Below are 20282 nucleotides of genomic sequence, written 5' to 3'. Positions count from 1 at the left end.
AGTTTGATGTAGTTCCACTTGTTCACCATTTTTGCTTTTCTTGCCTATGTTTCTGTTGTCATATTCAAAAAAATCTTTGCCAAGATGAAGGTCAAGGAGCTTTTCCCCTATGCTTTTTTTCTAGGAGTTTTACGGCTTTCAATCTCATTTTTAAGTCTTTAATCCATTTTTCACTAATTTTTGAGTGTAAGTAACATCTAATTTAATTCTTTTGCATGTGGATATTCAGTTTTTCCAACACCATTTACTGAAGAGACTATCCTTTCCCGATCGTGTATTTTTTGGTGGACTTGTCAAAGATCACTTGACAATTTATGCATGGGTTTATTTCTGGGCTCTATTTTGTTCCATTGGTCTGTGTGTCCGTTTTTTATACTAGTATAACACCGTTATGGTGAATATGGTTTTGCAATATATTTCAAACTCAAGAAGTGTGATGCCTCCATCTCTGTTCCTCTTTCTCAACATTACTTTAGTATTCAGGGCTTCTTGTGGTTTCAGATGAATTTCCAGGTTTTTTTTCTATTTCTGTGAAAACTTCCATTGGAATTATGATAGGTATTGCACTGAATCTGTAGATCATTTTGACTAGTAAGAATATTTTTAAAAATATTAATTCTTTCAATCAGTGAACATTGGATATTTTTCCTTTTATTTATTATTCTTCAATTTCTCCCATCAATGTCTCACTGTTTTCAGTGTATAGATCTTTCCCCTCCTTGGTTAAATTTATTCCTATTTTATTTTTGACACTTTTATTTATTTTTTTATTTTTAGAGAGTGTGTGTGTGAGTGAGGGAGACAGGGAGGGAGGGAGGGAGGGAGGCAGGGAGGGAGAGGGAAGGAGAGGGAATCTCAAATAGGATCCACACTCTACAAGGAGCTCACCGCAGGGCTCGATCCCACAACCCTGGGATCATAACCTGAGCCAAAATCAGGAGTCTGGCCAGTCAACCAACTGAGTCACCCAGGCGTCCCAACTATTTTAAATAGAATTTTCTTAATTATTTTCCAATAGTTTCTTGTTAGTGTGTAGAAACACAACTGATTTTTGTGTGTTGACTTTACATCCTGCAATTGAATACATTTGTTAGCTTTAATAGTTCTTTGGGTGCATGGGATTTTCACCCCAATCTCCCCTACTCGTAACACAGAGAGGAGTCACCATCTCTCTTAGGGCTAAATTGTGTCCACTTGAGGGAGAGGCTGATGCCAGTAAAGTCTAATAACTTTTCTTATCCATTTCAAGAGCAGCTGATCTCGGTTTTATGCTCACATATAGTATTGCAACTTATTAATTAGATTCTGGACCTTTCATAAAGGCATTTTATTACTTATGTTATTGTCAGTTCTGTGCTTCTGTGGGCAAATAAGGGCTGGAAATTCTGATTCTACCATGTTGCTGATGCCACTCAGACAAAACCTTTTCTCTTATCTCTTGATCCCAACAATTCTACCACAGGGTTCATTCACATTTGCAAGACAACCCCTGCTCATGTGACAAGTTATCTTGCTCTGGACCAAGAGAAGAGCAGCAAGGATTTTTTAATTTGTTGTACAAAATACCAAAGCGTTTATACTTCTACTGATCAACAGCAACATGTGTGTGATACATATTATTCATAAACACAGATACTGAAATCAAATAAACCTTCTATTACAAGGAACAGTATTTTAAAAGTGCCAAAAAGAACCCCCAAGATAAAAACAGATAAATCTCCCACTCAAGCAAAGCAAGGACAAAAAGAAGACTTACAATGTGTCCCCTCCACGTCCACCTAGGTGCTTCACTACTTAAAATGCTGACCTCTCATTTCCATCACAAGATGACCAATCTCCCCGCCCCAGACTTCACTATATGTGGGAGGCACTGCCGGTTCACGGCCCTGGCACACACCTTGGCCACGGCAGCAGGTTCTCTTCTTCTCACCTCTCAAAGTCTCTTTCTCTCTTTCTCTTTCTTTCTTTCTTTCTTTCCTTCCTTCCTTTCCTTCCTTTCCTTCCTTCCTTCCTTCCTTCCTTCCTTCCTTCCTTCCTTCCTTCCTTCCTTCCTTCCTTCCTTCCTTCCTTTCCTTCCTTCCTTCCTTCCTTTCCTTCCTTCCTTCCTTCCTTCCTTCCTCCCTCCCTCCCTCCCTCCCTTCCTCCCTCCCTGTTCTTCCCTTTCTTTTCTTTTCCTTCCCTTTCTTGCTTTCTTTGTGTGAGAGACAGAGACAGAGACAGAGAGAGAGAGAGAGAGAGAGAGAGAGAGAGGGAAAGTCCAAGAGCACGCATAGGAGGGGCAGACAGAAACGTAGACATCGGATCCCAAGAAGACTCCACACAGTCAGCACAGAGCTGGACATGGGTCTCAATCCCACGAGCCGTGGGATCATGACCTGAGCTGAAACGAAGAGTCAGACACCCAGGTGCCGCTCAAAGCCTCTTTATGCTTCATCATGCTATGGAATTCAGGACCTCCAAGAGCTGCTGGCAGGAACTGGACTCTATGAGCACCAGTGTTCCGGGTAGATGCTTCCTTCGCTCCTTTTAAGAAAACTCACATTTGTATCTGACAACTCTCTCTACTGACCTGAGATAGTCTTCCTCAGACTAAAGTCTCAAATCCTTGACAAGTGTGATGAAAAAGTGAGGAGATTCTTGGCCTGCCAGCTCTGCCTGGGGCCTTCTAGGCCTGAGAGAAGGCAGGGGCTGGTCCCTCTGGAACAGCCAACACTCTGGAACGCTGCTTTCCCCTTTCCCCAGTCCTGACTCATGGGTATCCTCCCAAAGGCCCTTGTCACTTCCAATAAGGGCTTCTTGGGAAACGCCACATCCCGGAAAACTCTCGAGCAGTTTCCCTACTCCAAACCTTGCAAAGAATGGGTCCTTGTCCTTCTCTTTCCTGTACAGGCTTAAGGTCTCATGTAACCACTGTTCTCATAGATTTGCTTTTTGTAGGGAAGATCCTGAGTCAAATGATTTTTTGAGTCCCTGATCTTTTAAGGTTATCTGAAATCACATATGCAGATAATCCTATTGCCTGCAAAAATCATCTTTTTTTCCCTTATTCATGCTCCACATTGATTTTAATACTATTATTGTTCTCGTATGTCATAATATACCTGGTATGGAGTAGTTGGTTGCCCCATTCCTCATACGGAGTTCTCACCTTGACACCGTCACAGCTGGGATTCCACTTAATAGCCAGCCTATAAAACCAAGGCCCTCGTTTCCTTCATTCCCTCCAGGCAGAAGGCGGAGGTAGGGGGCACGTGAGCGTGGCAGCTGTCGCCTGTGCCTCCTAGGCTAGCAGCAGAGAAGGGGTTAGGTGCAGCCCTGTCAGATGTGGGTGGGGTGACCCCCATGTCCCCACACAGCATCTTCACTCTGACCCTGTATCCTTCCTGGAACCCCACCCTCTCTGCTAATTTGAAGATACAGCCATCAAAGGTCTCAACTTTCTGGGACCGGAGTTGAAAAATCAATGTTAGCCACAAGCAGCCACAACTCTTCTGGACTCACAGAGCTGACAGTGGGACAGGATTTTATGGGATCCTACTGTTCTGGCTAGGTCCTTCCACCACCCTCATTCAGGTTTATTGCCATTACATCTATGAGAGACCAATACCCCTTCTCTAGTGATAGGAGAACTTGGGTCTCAGACCAAGGTTTTTACGCCAGTGAAAAGCCTGCAGAATAAAGGAGGGTATGCTCAGTCTAACAACTGTGTCTGAGACCTTGTATGTTCAAGAATAGACGGGACCGAAGTCCCTGGCATTCCCTATATCCTGGGGCATTGGTCTCCCCAGTCCTCCTACATGGGGCCCTTGCCTCGGTTTCTGTCTCTTGGATTTAAGGCTTCCTGGGAAACTGCACATCTCTGCAAACCCTGGAGCAGTTGCTGCTTTACAATCCTCACAGAGAATGTGACTCTGTCCTGGGAGTGATGTGAAATGGGCAAGCGCTAGCACAAGGCAGGAGTCCCAGGACAGGTGATGGGGTGTCAGGGGAAAACACACATTGATCTATTCCTTCTGTTTATCAGCCTGATGAAGATTCTCATGTAACTTCTGTTCTGCTAGATTTCCTTTCTACCGGTAAGAGATTGTCCAGGCTAATTTTGAGAGCCACTGATCTTGTGAGATTATTTAGCATTGCAAATGTAATCATACTGTCACCTAATAGTGTCCTTTATTTATTTATCCCTCTCAACTATTCTGGCATTCTTTTTGCTCTGGCTATATATTCCAGTCCAGCAGTTTGGACATAAGGCCATTCTTTTTTAGCACCTGAGACGAATTTTGAAGTACTGAAAACTGAAATAAACACAGGGTGTGTCTCAGGGTGCGAGGAGTAAAACAATGTAGCCTCTGTAGTAATTCTGACCTGGAGCCTAGGCCCAGCCTTGTCATTTACTAGCCCTATGCCTTTTGGAACGCTGCCAAACTCTAATTCTATGAGCCTCAGACTTCCCCTGTGAAGTAAGTTTGATAAACCCTATCTTTTAGGACTGTATAATGTACAGAAAGCATCTATACTGAGACATTTGGGAATGGCAGGTATTACTATGATTATCTTGACCTTAGACATTACCATCTGTGCAGGTGAATTTTGTTTTGTTTCATTTTACATCTAAGACATGCTAGAAAATATGCAGTGCTCTGGCCAAGAAAAACCTCCCCATCAGCCAAAATTCTGCTTAGGAATGAAAACTAAGTAGTATGTTCTCTCGGCCCCCTCTTTACCAAGATTTTCACTTTTTTTTTTTTTTTAATGTTTATTTTTGAGAGAGAGCGAGCGAGCACGTGAGATAGAGAGAGAGCCAGTGGGGGAGGGGCAGAGAGAGAGGGAGACACAGAAATCCAAAGCAGGCTCCATGCTCTGAGCTGTGAGCACAGAGACCAATGTGGGGATCGAACCCACGAACCGCAAGATCATGACCTGAGCCGAAGTCAAATGCTTAACTGACTGAGGCACGCAGGTACCCCTTCCCTTGCTCTTTATGGAGTACTACTATCTCACCTTCTTCCATAGTGACAGCTGCTCCTATAATCTATAATCGCAGGGGCAGGGGCTGGGTCTTCTTTGACTAAACACCCCCAGTACAAGGATGAAGACTTCCCAAGAGCAGATGCTCAATGTTTGTGTAAAATAAGAGACATGTATAAAGAGGTTTGATTCATTATGATCATATATTATCAAACATTCTTAACAAACATAAACAAATGCAGGTATACGTCTTTTAAGTTTAGAAAAAGAATAGAGTAAGGCAAACAAAGAATTAACCAATTGTTACTGTATCAATGTACCTATCTGCGTATCTATGTAATCTATGTATCTGTATACCTATGTACCTAACCATCTATCTACGAATCTAGGTTTCTATGTATCTAGTTATCTATCTATCTATCTATCTATCTATCTATCTATCTATCTATCTATCTATCTTCTCATCCTAAGTATTTTAGTGTGGAATTCTTTCACATTTCCAAGGATATCCTATCTTAAAGCCATCTTATCTTGCTCTGGATCAAAAAGTGATTTAACAATTTCTGATCTATATTTCAAAAAAATAAACTCTTACACCTAAAACTGATAAACAGCAATAAATGTGTGATCTGTGTCATCCAAAAACTTATATTCTGAATCTACATAAACTTTCTATTGAAAGGAACAGTGCCTGAAGAATATATTTAAAAAAAGGTAATCAACAAATTATTTGCGCCCATGACAAACACTACTTAACAGGCCTTCCCATGACAAAGCGAAGAATCTGACTCAGCCCTCTCTAGGGAGGAGAAGAGCGGCCAGATGCGGCCCAGGAACGAGCACTAGCTTTGGCAGTAGAGGCTGCGCCGGCTGCGGCTTGGACTCGGGCTCTCTCTTCCTCATCTCGCAGAGCCTCTTCATAATGGGGCAGGAAGGCACTGGGGACGGTATTGTGGACCTTGGCCAAAAACTCAAGGACTTTCATCTTGCTGGTTTCAGCATGGGCTCTCTGGCCCCACAGGAACTGATAGCGTGGAGGATTGCTGTCGGGCACCTGGCGGTACTCCAGGTACTTTTCCTGCACCAAATCTTGGGTGATGAGCTTCCTGGGCTCCCCGAAGATGAAGTGCCTCCTTCCATCATAGACGCCCAAAATATTCAGGAATTCCCAGATCTGCTCCTCAGAGGTGCAGTTGCCATTCAAGAAGATGACACCCAGGAGAGGCATGAGAAGCCCATTCTTCGGAAAGCCCCAGAGATTATCCATAGTGCCATCGTCGGTGAGGTCTAGGTTGCTGGTGAGGGTGTAGGGGTTACTGCCAGGCTTGACTTCCTTTAATTTGAGGCCAAAGACCAGATCCATGCGCTCAGTGGCTCTCCTGAGGATCTCAGCGAACTGCTCCCTGTTCCTTTTGTGGACGATCTTCATCATGTCTATCTTCTTAATGGGCTCCTTCAATTTATACTTATACAGCAGAAACTGTACCAACATCCCCACTTTACTGGTTAGAGGATCGTTTTGAGCTTTCCCAGTGGAAGTCGAGGCCAGAGAGGAATTTTTACTTTCCTCAACCTGGCTCTTGGCACCTGCCTTAGATCTTCGCCGTGAAGCATGTGCAGCAGCCTTGGTGGTGGCTGGGGCTTTTTGAGGCTCCTGGGAAGTGCCAGCAGCAGGGGAGCTTGAGGAAGCACCCCCAAGAACAAGAGAGGAGGAAGGAGTAGCCTCTTCTTCCTCTGCTGTAGTTGCCTGAGCACTCTTAAGACCTTGGGTCTCGGCTCTGTTAAGGCGGCGTTTCTCACGAGCACGGAGCTTACTCTTCTGACCACGAGGCATAATGGCTGTGCTCAGAGATAGCAGGCAAGGGTGTGAGCCAGTGGACAGGTGATATGGGCAACTGCAGAAGCGAGAATAAGATGATGTTATCACCTTCAACAGGTAGATTCCACTTTGGATTTATCAAAGGTGACCTCGGCAGGATACTTGAGGATACTGCTCTAGGACCCGACAAAGGCTCCTGTTCTCTTGGTCATCCTATCCCCTAAGAATCTTACAGAGAACCACAGAACCCTCACAGTGAGTCTTATTTGCATCCTACTAGCCCTGCCTCGGGTTTACTGAGGCGAGAGCAGATGTTTGCAGCAGAGGCCTCTGTGTTCTGGCATGTTGGGCCCTCTCCATTTATCTTTAGTGTTATCATATCAAGTGTCTTGGCAGAGATGGGGCACCCTTCCCTCTGCTACCTGTTATTTCACACCTCAAAGCTCCCAGGGACCCAGGAGAAGGAAGTGAAGGGGCACCTCAGTCTACTTCCCTGCCCAGTGCTGAGAGCTCAGCAGGGTCCGTTCTGTCCTGAGTTCACTGGGATCCTCAGCCTCATTTAAGGTCTTCACTTTGGTTCCTTAAAAGGCTCAGAACCACTCTCCCTTGTTAACTTTGGTTTAACCTTCAGACTAAGAATATCACCTCCTTTAGACCTGATATAAAGAAGTCAAGGGATGCTCAACCTGAAGGCTCTCCCCTGAGGCTTCTTGGGCTAAAATCAAAGGGTTAAGATGGATGCTTTGATGTCCCCTCTATTCAGGATTGGATGATCCCTAGAGTCCTCATATTAAGAGCATAAGTTCCAAGAGGAAGAAGCGAAGACAACCTTAACTGACCAAACGTGGTCTCTCAAGAGTAAAAGCTACTGCAGGCAGGTTGATGTCCTATGGCAGGTGGTCCTCCATAGGATCCCAACTCAAGGTCTAAATCTGGCTCACAACAGGGTCTAAGATTTCTGCCTCTGCTGATCTAGAACCACTCCCCTTGGACCAAGACTCTCACTTTCCTGTTACCATGGAGTGGAGACTGATGAGCACTTCATATGGCATCTACCTTGGAGATAATACTAGGCAGGACTTTATTTATTGCTTTTGCAAGAATGAGGAAGAAGGAGGGGGGAGGGGCAGAGAGAAAGAATCCAAGCAGGCTCTGGGCCATGAGTGCAGAGATGCACGCAGGGCTCCAACTCATGAACCATGACACGTGGCATGACCCCATATCCTCCCTCTGCTGGCCTGAGGCTGCCCCCTTCAACCTGGTTCTTCACTTCCCTGAGATGTTCTGGGAAGAAGTGAGTGTAATGTATCATGTCACCATGCCCAAGTTTCCCAAATGTGAAAACAGGGTTTGGGCTTCATGCGGCCCCCTTCTTTCCTGGAGGGATTCCCCCATCATCACTCAGTATCACAACGTCGACTCCTGTTTAGGGACTGGGATCCTTTCGCTGAATGGGGCTTATGCCATTAGATACAGGCCGTCACTTCCCTGAGATCACCACCTCGAGAGAAAATGAGGGGGCACCTCAGCTTGCCAGCTCTGCCCCGGGCCTCCTAGGCTGAGTATGCGAGCTGTCGGTATAACCCTGAATCCCCTTAGCTGCTAGAGAAGAAGGTAGCTCCCTCGGCATCTGTCTACCCGGCATGGAGCCTCCTAGAGCTGAGTGCAGGGGTGCTTCCCAGAGTAGCCCCCTCTGTTGGGTCAAGGTCCGCTCGTTAGCACTCGGGGCCCTCATCTTGAATCTAGTTAGGACCGCCTCCCTCGGTAGTATCGGGACTACTCCCGAGACGGAGGCCTGGTCTCTGAGAACTTCTAGGCCGAATTCCGCCTCACATTCCGCCGGGACCACCCGGAGCCGGGGCCAAACGGGCCCATGGCAGGGAGGGGTCCCCTCTGTCACGGGGGCGCGGGGAGTCGTCTCCTCGGGTCCCACTCGGCGTCCTCACCTCGCTTTCAGCCCGGTCCCGGGAATCCGGCCGCCGCCGAACAAACACCGCGCGCCCTGCGCCTTGAGGTCCGGGCCCGAAAGGAAGTCGGCGCAGCCGCATCCGGCCCTCGGCGGCGGCCGCCCGGGGTCTCCGAGGGCCGAAAGCAGGGGTGGGGCGCTCTAGGACCCCGCCGCCGAGAACTCGGTGGTCCCCGCGCGTCCTGGCCCAGGGTCCTCCCCACGTGCGTCAGGGCCTGGGGCTCCGCCCCCTGCCGGCCTCCGAAGCTCCACTCTCCTGACCTGCCAAAGGGGACTCTCTGGTCCCGCGGCGCGTGGCTACCCCTTCCTGGGCTGCACAAGCCTGGAAGCACGAACAGGGCCCTGGGAAGCTTTTTCTAAGGGAGTTTTTCCCTCATCAGCTGACGCAGGGTCCTCATCTTCAATCAAGGCCAGGACTCCTCCTGTGGCCAAACTGGGGCTGACGAAGAACTGATAGCTCTTCTGGGGCCTCCCGGGGCTAAGAATAGGGTGGAGATCTGTTTGACAGCCTCTGCTGGTAGGAGGATCCCTGCCTAATAGTCAGGGTCCTTACCATGACTCCTAAGGCCTGGGTTTTCTCTCTCTGCACATCTAGGGCTGTCCCCGCTAGCCCAAGATCCTCACCTGTATGAGACACTCCAGGGAGAATGAGGGGGTTCTTCCACCTCACAATTCTGTCCTGGGCATCCCAGGACAGCACTGGGGGCATTTGTGGGGATATTCTGTTCTGGGGTGAGTGAGTCCCTCATTCTGATTCAGAGTCCTCACCCTGACACCTGACCGGTCTTGGAACTCCTTGTTGCACTGAGGCTGCTCCCATGAAGTCCAAGTATTCACCTCCTGGGGACTTCTGGCGTGGAAGTCAGAATAAGCCACATCCAAACATGCTGTTCTGGATTTCCTACAGTTGAGGACCTAAGCCAGGCTTCATGGAAGCCCACTGTTCTGGCTGAGTCCTTCCATCATTCCTCATTTGGGGTCCTCATGTCCGTACCTGCCATAGGCCGGGACTCCTCCTTCTACTGACCTGGGACTGTCTGTCTTGGGCCAAAATTCTTAAGTCCTTGAGTGGCCTGAAGAGTAAGTGAGGGGTATGCTCAGCCTGCCAGCTCTGTCTGAGGCCTCTACGTCTGAGAGCAGGTGACAGCCTACTGTGATCCCCCACGTTCTGGGGTATTGGTCTCTCAGGCCCTCTAACCTCGGGCTATTCCTCTTGGCCCCGGCATCTTCGGTTAAAGGCTTTCCGGGAAATGCCACATCCTTGCCAGCCCATGAGCAGCTTCCGCTCTGCAAACCTCAGTTCCTGTCCTGGGAGTGACAGCAGTCCCAGGAAGGCGATGGTCTGTGAGGGGTGAAATATGCTGTTATTTTCCTTCTCTTCATCAGCAAGATTGAGTCTCATGTACATTCTGTTCATATAGATTTATACTCTCCAGGGAAGGGGCTGTCCAGGATGACTTTGAAAGCCCCTCATCTTTTAAGGCCATCTGAAACTTCATGTATAGATGATCATGCTGTCACTATGTATTCTTTTTTTTTTTTAATTTTTTTTAACGTTTATTTATTTTTGAGACAGAGAGAGACAGAGCATGAACGGGGGAGGGGCAGAGAGAGAGGGAGACACAGAATCCGAAACGGGCTCCAGGCTCCGAGCCATAAGCACAGAGCCCGACGCGGGGCTGGAACTCACGGACCGCGAGATCGTGACCTGAGCCGAAGTCGGCCGCTCCACCGACTGAGCCACCCAGGCGCCCCTGTCACTATGTATTCTTTTCTTTATTCATGCCTCTCATTTACTTGGGTATTCATACTACTCTGGGAATGTATTCCAACCGGGTGGTATGAGCACAGAGTCCTTCTTCTGGCCGCCTGAGATACATTTTTAAGAAGAAAGGGGCAAACCGAATTAAGAGACACAAGGTGGACCTCAGGGTAGAAGAAGAACAGTGTGGACTCTAGACCAGTCCAGACTAGAGGTCTAGCTTCGACCCTGTCCCTTAACAGCTGCGCAAATCCAGGCACATGACTAACCTTGGAGAGCATCAGACTCTGAATCTGTGAAGTGGGTTGGATAAGCTCTGTCTTACAGGATGGTGGACTGTAGTTCATATGTGCGAAGTGCCTGGCACAGTGCATGGGCTACTGACAATTCTACATGGTATTTATTAGTATGATTAATTTGAACACTAATAATACCACCCCACCCTGCTGGGATTTTTTTTTTTTTAATCCAGCAGCTGTCAGCAAATATGTACCATTCTAGAACAAATAAAATCAAATCAGCCAAAATGTCGATTAGCAAGGAAAACTAAGTAATATTTCCCTATTACACGATAAATCATTCAACACAGGTATAAGGTATAGTTCCCCAGTTAGATGCAACACAAAGCTCCAAAAATGTGCGTCAAGGATCAATAACTTTCTGCCCTCCCAGGGGCCCTTCCATCTAAACCACCCTTGTTTTCATTAATTTAACCTGCACTAAAAACCTAGAATTCACTATAAGTTAATTTGAATGCCTTAAATTTTTTTTGTCAGTTTTTATTTATTTTCGAGAGAAAGAGAAGGAGACAGACAGACACACAGACAGAGTGAGGGCGGAGGAGGAGCAGAGACAGAGGGAGACACAGAACCCAAAGCAGGCTCCAGGCTCTGAGCTGTCTGCACAGAGCCTGACGTGGGGCTCGAACTCATGGACTGCAAGATCACAACCTGAGCCGAAGTCAGACACTTAGCCTACTGACCCACCCAGGCATCCCTAAAAAAATATTTTTTCATGTTTATTTATTTTTGACAGAAAGGGAGAGCATGAGTGGGGGAGAGGCAGTGAGACAGAGAGAGGGAGACAGAAACAGAGAGAGGGAGACAGAGGATCTGAAGTGGGCCCTGTGCTGACAGCAAGGAGCTCAAGAACCGTGAAATTGTGACCCAAGATGAAATCGTGTGCTTAACCGACTGAGCCACACAGGCACCCCGAATGCCCTTTTTATGGAGTGGGCTCTGACAATCCAGGCCAGGTACAAAGAGTGCCTAGTGGCTTCTTAACATCTCACCTCGACAGAATCACCTTTATGTCTCAGAAACTGCCCAGAGACAATGTGGTTAAAACAGAGAATTTGGACACTGCTTTTACCCGCAGTCACAGAAGAGCACACGACACATTGCATCCCCTCTCTGGGGGATTTCTCTCTGGTTTCCCCACAACCCCAAAGTAACTTTAAGGGCAGTTCGCCATTCCAGGCCTCACTCAGGGCCTTCACCACGACTCCTGGCAACTCCTAGGACACTGGCTGTCCTTGCCTGCGGCCATCTCCCTTCACACCAAGGCCTTTGCCCTCTCTGAGACCCTTATGGGGAAGCGAGGGGACATCTCACATCACTGTCCTTGCGTGAGACCTCCTAGAGTTGATGGCAAGACCCCTCCCTCCTGCAGTGGGTGGTCTCCTCACCACTCATTCTGATTCCTTACCTTGACTCCTAGCAGAGTCTGGACTTCCTCCCTCTGCCAAACTGGGATCACTTCTTTCAGACAAAGGACCTCACCTCCATGAGTCCCCTGAGGAGAAAATAACACAAGACAAAGTAATATAGGACTGTTTATACACACGCACACGCGCGCGCACACACACACACACCTGGCAAAACTACTTGAGGGGGAAATAAAGGTCCTTTGCAATTCTGCCTGAACCTCCCGGGTCTCACAGCATGGGTGGGACAGGACCCTGAGGTCCCTGTCTTCTGGAGTTATATTATTCTTCTCCATTCATATGGGAGGTCCTCTGCGAAATCACTGTACTCAGAGAAAATCAAGTTCGAGGGCCTGCAAGGGACCTGTTGCTGAGGCGGTGACAGTAATGAAGGGTGGAACAGCAGACCGCACCTGCACCTGCGCATCTTGCTGAGACACTGTTCCAGGGAATCAAATATACCTCCCGGTCAGTGCTGCAAGAGTGTTTACATCAGCACTGCCAAAAATAGGACGTGTGAGGTAATATTAGGTGCCACTAAAAAAAAAGTGAAGTCATTTTAGAGTAAGCTGGCTTTTACAAAGTTGAGTAGGTTTTAGTTTCTGGTTTTGTTTTCACTGCAAGACTTCCCAGAGCCCTCAATATACCAGTATGTACTGAAAAACTCCAAGGGGGATAATATAGCATAATGAGTTTTCTTAATATATGTGACTGTGGAAAATGTGCCCTCCTACCATTTTTTCCCTCACATTGAACCTCAAGATTTCAACAAAGAATATTTTGGAGATGCTGTCTATCATGCTCCTGGCAGACCCTCAGCTTATTTTCTTGGATGTTTTTGGTCAAAGTGCAGCGGCCCTTGGGTAGGGCAAGAATATAGGCCAGGGACATTTTCAAAATAAAATAATCTGCTTTAGTGCCTATAAGGATGATATCTAAAGCACACGGCCATCTCTTAGTAAGTGACACAAAATATGAGCTCTTCGGGTACTTTTCCGAATTTTAACTTAGAGTTAACAGGACCTAGAGTTAACCACATTCACAGCTTGCTTGAGATGCCTGACCACTGACAGACACAGTCTAAGGTTTGCGTTAAATATAGGTCACCCTCAGTTTCCCAGGCAACGATACTGTATTAGGGCTACTAAAAGGAGAGTGGATGCACATTTCCCCGGCCCCCAAGCCTCCAAGGAGGGAAATCGGCTAGAGCCGGCCACCTGTAAGGGACCTCATCAAAAACGGGCCTAAGTACAGGGTACACGTTCAGCCTCAGCGGTGAATGGGAATGTCTGGAAACCACAAGGGAAAATCCCATCTTATGAAGTGGCTTTACACAGCGTGAGCAGAATAGGAATGTAGGAATGTGGGAATGTGGAAAGCTACGCAAGCGTCTACAGTCCATCCAAGTGGTACTGGATGCCGCATCCTTCGAGAGACGTAATTCTGGGCCTCTCTGGACGCTGGGACTGAGGTTATTGATATTCTTTCCGCTACTCTGATACTGATTAGCTCTGAAACCAGAGCAAGCCACACTCCTTAGAGGACATATATGGTAGATGTATCTGAGAAAGACCAAGGCATGGAATGGAGACGGGGTCAGAGCAATGACCCAGAGATGCCTGCAGAAGTCTAGATGCGTACTCCCGAAACACACATCCACTTTCCTCTTTACAGTTCAAATACATTTTCAAACTAAAGCAATTTCCTAGGCAAAAATGGAAAACAAATTCGGCCCTTATCTTGGGATTTGGACTTAATGGACACAGGTAATTCGAAGTGTACTGATGTGACCAAGTTAATTTCTTAAATCCTGTATTTCAAAGCATGTTCAAAAAAAAGAGACACAAGGTGGTGGCTCAAGATAAGTGACATTCGAAAAATAGCATATGAGTAACATATTTAGAGCTATATTTATCGCATCTCCTGGGTAATTTTAGTATTCATTAGTGCCTTCAACTCCCAGTGGAACAAAACTCATGAGTGTCATTAATATACTGTTTAGTCACATACAGGCTAATTAATAAAGATATTAGATATAACCATGTCTAAAACCTGTGCCTCCGGCATATATTTTAGCAATAGCTCTTCAATGAGACTTTAGTGTTTACGTATTTCCCTCTATATGTGGACAGGTGTATGATTTTATATTATAAAATTCTTTACCCGGGAATTGGAGCAGGGCTGTGGGGCTTTACGAAAAATCTTTTCAGTTGAAAACATGCCCTTCGAGGAGCCAGCACTAGTGAAAGATGACTTCAGGTTTTATATTTCTGTGCTACCACATACCACTCTTTTATTGTAGAGCAAGAAACCCAGAACAAAATAAAAACATCTTCATCGATGTTGAAGTGGGTTTAACCAGACTACCAGACTTTCGAAGTGCCAGTTTTGTTTTAGGGAATCACTCTTATGTTCCTTCTAACTGGTTTGTCCATTTTATTATGAAAGCCTATTTAAAAGTATTAACGTGTAATCTTTAAAAGGGTCATTGTCAAGAGGTAGGAAAATAGCAAAGGCGTGGGGGAAAACAACAATAACAATATCATCTCCACTACTCGGGGACATCTGCTGCTATCAAACTATTTTCTTACTTGTTCTTAGGCAACTGTGGAAGGATCTGAAAAACAAATCTCAGCTTGGCATACCCAAACCACCTAGCGAACAATGGCAGAATCCTACCACCCAGTTAGTTCTTTTCAGTTTGCAGATGGGTAAAGAAGCTCAGCCCCAAGAAAAGAATGCTGTTTTTTAAATGATTCCTCCCTACTTTTCTTCCTCCAGTGACTCTATACTGCTTTGATTACCGCAGGGCTTTGCTTACGCTGTTGACAATGATTTTTCCTTTAAAAAAGAACCCCAGGGAGAAAATAGCTTAAAAACTGCATAGGATATTCAGAGAGCAGGAATAAAGGGAGACAAAGATCCACCATCAGGAGGTGAACTTTAGGCTTTGTCGGTGATTGACAGACAACACCTAACAGAGAATGAATGACACTTTCCCCCAAACTTCAGTCTACTAAACATTCAATCACCAGGTGGCCTACATATGTTATGCATTTCTTTAATGAGTTGGATTTGATGTGGTACTTGTGACTGAAAGCTAGAGGTCTAGATCAAGTGTCTGTGACAGAGAGATGGGGCCTGAAGTTCTTCAATTATCTCAAATGTGTTTCCAAGTCCAAATCGGTAGAACTAAGATTTCCCTGGCTTCCAGTTCCTGACTGAAGATGACACAGGTATACTATGGGGAGAATAAAATGGACTCCACACTAAGAGTGATCAAGACCATCTCTTTTGCTTTTGTTGAGAGAGAGAGAGAGAGAGAGAGAGAGAGAGAGAGAGAGAGAGAGAAACAGAGTGCATGAGTGGGGTAGCGAGAGACAGAGACACAGAGAGACAGAGACAGAGGGAGAGAAAATTAATCTTAAGCCGGCTCCATGCTCAGCAGGGAGCCCAACATGGGGCCCCATCTCACAGTGCTGGGATCATGACCTGAGCTGAAACCAAGGGTCAGACACTCAACCGACTGAGCCACACAGGTGCCCCAAGACCATCTTTCTTTAATGACAAAAACCACTAAGTACTTAAAATCCAGAACAACATCAGTCAACAAAAGGTACAAAAGCTATTACAGTATAAGTTAATAACTAAGTGCTGGTGAACTTAAAAGAGCTCTATTTAAATCAGGGGAGATCCGTGTTAAATTCAGAGTCCATTCATGTATCTGGAGTACACAATAATGCCGCAGAGAGGCCCACAAATGACGCAGGGGAAAAGTGAATGCATGTAGTAAATTGTGTCTATTTTCGCTGAGGGAGAGCAATGGACAAAAGAACTCGTGAGTTCTTCAAAAGCAGTGGGCTCCATTCCTCGTGGTAAGAAAAATCACTTGGGGACTTTAGGAAGAATACAGATTTCCAGGCCCGCTGCACCCCCTTCCCCCCCCCCCCCCCCCCCCCCGCCCAATCAAGAGGAACGTTGTAATGCAGCTTTTAAAAAAAGAAGCCTTGGGGCGCCTGGGTGGCGCAGTCGGTTAAGCGTCCGACTTCAGCCAGGTCACGATCTCGCGGTCCGTGAGTTCGAGCCCCGCGTCAGGCTCTGGGCTGATGGCTCCGAGCCTGGAGCCTGTTTCCGATTCTGTGTCTCCCTCTCTCTCTGCCCCTCCCCCGTTCATGCTCTGTCTCTCTCTGTCCCAAAAATAAATAAAAAAAAAATAAATAAAAAAAGAAGCCTCAGTGATTCTGATGAGAAGCCAAATTTGGAACCACACTGTTACCCACACTGATGTCTTGCTAGCACTTCATTACAAAGTGTTAAACTCTTGGAAAATAAGGCTTTTTCAGAAAATAAAAAAAAGTGTTTTCTGTTTAAATACAAAAATACTAATTGAAGTCCATCGATACCTTCGAACTTCTACGAAAATGTTTGCTGATCATTTTCAACTGCTGAGTCATTCCTTCAATAATGAGCATTTTTCTTAGCTGGCTGTGGACATCTATTCAAATATAGGCCTCAAACTGTCCAGAATGTATCAGGACGGATAAAATAAGAACAGCTCAAAATGTTACTTGAGACCTTGCTAAGGCACCATTAGTATTTTGAAATTTTTTTTTTTTGTAGGTAAGAATAAAAATAGAGTTTAGGTCACATATAATTTTCTTTTTCCATTCCCTTTTAAGACTTCTCCATGTATTTATTAACTTCTTTTCATTTCTATACTTAGAATTCTTCATAGCCTTAGATTTACAACTGAAAGTAGCCTTACAGTTGAAAGTCGGTCTACAGCTTGTATAAAGGTCACATTTCAGGTGTTGATTAACTGTTCAATAAGCATTTTTCTTCTCTGTCAAATGAATTTCCAAGAGGAGGACCACATATTCTTCTTCTTTAATATCCAGAATATTCAGAGTTATCTGAATATCTATTTCTATATCTATATATTTTATATATATCTATATATATTTATATATATATAGATATATATTTATATGTATTAAATATATTTATATATAATATACAATATATAATTATATGATATATAATATAATATATAATATATATTTATATATATCTATATCTATTGATATGATCATATTATTATTTTCTTCTTTAGCCTGTTGATATAAGGGGTTGTATTAATTGATTGTCATAGGTGGAACTACACCTTGCATCCCTGAAATAAATCACATTTGGTTGGGGTATATAATCCTTTGTATACATTGTTGGATTGATTTGCAAATATTTTGCTGAGAATTTTCACATCTATCATCCTGAGACATATTGGTTGGTAGTTTTTCTTTCTTGTAATTTCTTTGCCTGTTTGGGTATTAGAGTAATGCTGGCCTCCGAGAATGAGTTAGGAGGTTTCTATTTGACTTCTACTTTTTGGAACAGATTGGAGAGAATTAGTGTGATTTGTTCCTTAGATTCTTGGTAAAATTCACTAATGAAACCACTTGGGCCTGGTGCTTTCTGCTTTAAAAAGTTATGAATTACTGGTTTCAATTTCTTTAACAGTTATGGGCTTATTCAGATTATTTCTCCCTGTATGGGTTTTAGAAGATATGCCTTTCAAAGAATTGGTCCATTTCATCTAAGTTATCAACTTAGTTTCGATATTTTCAAAGTGCCAAGTTTTGTTTTCATTGACTTTTTGCTATTGATTTCCTTTTTTATAATTAAAAATTTTTTTAATGTTTATTTATTTTTGAAGAAGAGAGGGACAGAGTATGAACAGGGGAGGGGCAGAGAGAGAGGGAGACACAGAATCCAAAGCAGGCTCCAGGCTCTGAACTGTCAGCACAGAGCCCGATGTGGGGCTTGAACTCACAAGCTGTGAGATCATGATCTGAGCCAAAGTTATACGTGTAACTGACTGGCTCACCCAGGCACCCCTCCTTTTTTCCAATGTCAATGATTTTTTGCTTTTAATTCTGTATTTTTTTCTTGCTCACCTTGAATTTAATGTGTCCTCCTTTTTCTAGTTTTCCTAAGGTGGAATATACATTATTGATTTTAGATCAGTCTTCTAATACATGCATTCAATGCTACAAATTTCCCTCTAACAGTGGGTTTGCCACATCCCATTAATTTTGACAGATTTTCTTTTTCATTTAAACATATTTTTCATTTTTCTTGAGTTCTTTATGTGTAATTTAGAATTGTATTGTTTAATCTCTAAATATCTTATGATTTCCCAGCTATCAATTACTGATTTCTATTTTAAATCCACTGTGGTCTGAGAGCATACTTTTATGGTGTCTATTCTTTCATACTTGTTAAAGTGTGTTTTATGGCCCAGAATGTGATCTACCTTGGTGAATGTTTCATGTGAGCTGGAGAGGAATGCATATTCTATCACTGTTGGACCAAGTGTTCTATAAATGTCAATTAGATCCAGTTGATTGATGGTACTATTCAGTTCAACTAAGTCCTTACTGATTTTCTGCCTGCTGGATCTGTCAACCACTGATAGGTGTTGAAGTCTCCAGTTATAACAGGAGATGTATCTATTTTTCCCTGCATTTATCACTTTCTGTCTCATGTATTTTGATGCTCTTTTATTAAGTACACATTAAAGATTGTCATGTTTTATTAGAAAATCAACCCTTTTATCATTATGTAATGCACCTCTTTATCAGTGATCATCTTCCTTGCTGTGAGGCTGCTTTGCCTAAAATTACTACAGCTACTCCACCCTTCTTTTGATGAGTGCCTGCCAGATGTATCTTTCTCTGTCCTTTTACATTAAATTCATCTGTCTTTATGTTTAATGTGGGTTTCTTGCAGGCATCTAGTTTGGCCTTGTTTTTATTCACTCTTAAAGTCTCTTTTAATTAGTCTATTTGGAGCATTCACATTGAAAGTGATTACTGACATATCTGGATTAATAATATCTACTGTATTTGTAACTGTTGTCTATTCATTGCCCTGGTTTTTTTGTGTCTGTTTTTGTCTTCCACTCTTTTTCTGTCTTCTCTGGTTCTGACTGAGCGTTTTACATGACTCCATTTTCTCTGCTATCTTAGCTTATCAATTATACCTTTAAAAAGAAAACCTTTTTAGCAGTCGTCCTCAAGTTTGAAATATACATTTACAACAAATCTAAATCCACATTCAAATAATATTATATGGTTTCACAGGTAGTGCATGTAACTTACAACAGAGTATTCCCAACTCCTTCTTCCACCCCTTATTACATAGCTATCATTCATTTCACTTATAAACTACATTCATTGGAAACACTGTTGCTATTATTATTTTGAACAAATTATGCTAGATCAATTAAGAATAAGAAAAATAAAAGGCTCTATTTTACTTGTATTAATTCCTTCTCTAACACTTTCTTTGTGTGTTTCTGACCTCCATCATTTACCTCCTGTCTGAAGAACTTCTAACATTTCTCGCAAGTAGGTCAACTGGTGAAAAGTTCCTCAACTTTTGTTTGCCAGAGAAAGTCTTTTTTCTCCTTTACTTTTGAAGGAGTTTTGCTAGATATGGAATTCTAGGATAGTGGTTGGTTTTTTCATTACTTTAAATATTTCATTTCATTCTGTTTTTGCTTGTATGGTTTCTGAAGAGAAGTACAACTTAATTCTTGTCCTTGTTCCTCTACAGGGAAGGCAGTTTCTTCCACTGGCTTACTTTGGGATTTTCTCTGTTTTTGAATTTTATGCAGTTTGGATATGCCTACATGTTGATTTTTTTAAATATATTTATCCTGCTTCTGCTCTGAGCTTTCTGGACCTATGGTTTGGTGTCTGTGTTTAATTCTGGAAAACTGTCAGCCATTAAAGCTTCACATACTTCTATTCCTCTCCTTCCTCTACTTCTGACTGCGATATTACATATATGTTACACCTTCTGTAATTGTCCCAGCGTTCTTGAATACTCTGTTCAGTCTTTTTCATCCTTTTTTTCTCTTCGTATTTCAGTCTTGGAAGTTTCTACTGATATATCCTCAAGCTCATTGCTTCTTTCCTTGGCTGGGTATAGTCTACAAATAAATCCGTGAAAGACATTTTTCATTTCTGTTGGTGTTTCTGATTTCTAGAATTTTCTT

The 20282-nt window shown here is 44.0% G+C and overlaps 1 protein-coding gene across 2 annotated transcripts in view; it reads right to left on the bottom strand.

The window, feature by feature from the left end:
* Window positions 1-4918: 4918 nt before the first annotated feature.
* Window positions 4919-20282, bottom strand: part of LOC131502527 (melanoma-associated antigen B2-like) — a 122079-nt gene continuing 106715 nt past the window's right edge. Inside the window, exons 2-3 of one of the 2 annotated variants that reach the window (XM_058713311.1) lie at window positions 12223-12309; window positions 4919-6863 (exon numbers count right to left, since the gene is read on the bottom strand). In XM_058713311.1, coding sequence (XP_058569294.1) covers window positions 5768-6802 — 1035 coding nt within the window. In that variant the 5' untranslated portion in view covers window positions 6803-6863; window positions 12223-12309 and the 3' untranslated portion in view covers window positions 4919-5767. Of the gene's footprint in view, window positions 6864-8733; window positions 8807-12222; window positions 12310-20282 lie in introns of those variants that run through there. The other variant, XM_058713312.1, reaches the window with a different exon arrangement.

This window comes from Neofelis nebulosa, chromosome X (assembly GCF_028018385.1).
Source record: "Neofelis nebulosa isolate mNeoNeb1 chromosome X, mNeoNeb1.pri, whole genome shotgun sequence".
Lineage (NCBI taxonomy): Eukaryota > Metazoa > Chordata > Mammalia > Carnivora > Felidae > Neofelis > Neofelis nebulosa.
Note: the sequence above shows the minus strand (reverse complement) of the source record. Positions and strands in the feature narration are given on the sequence as shown.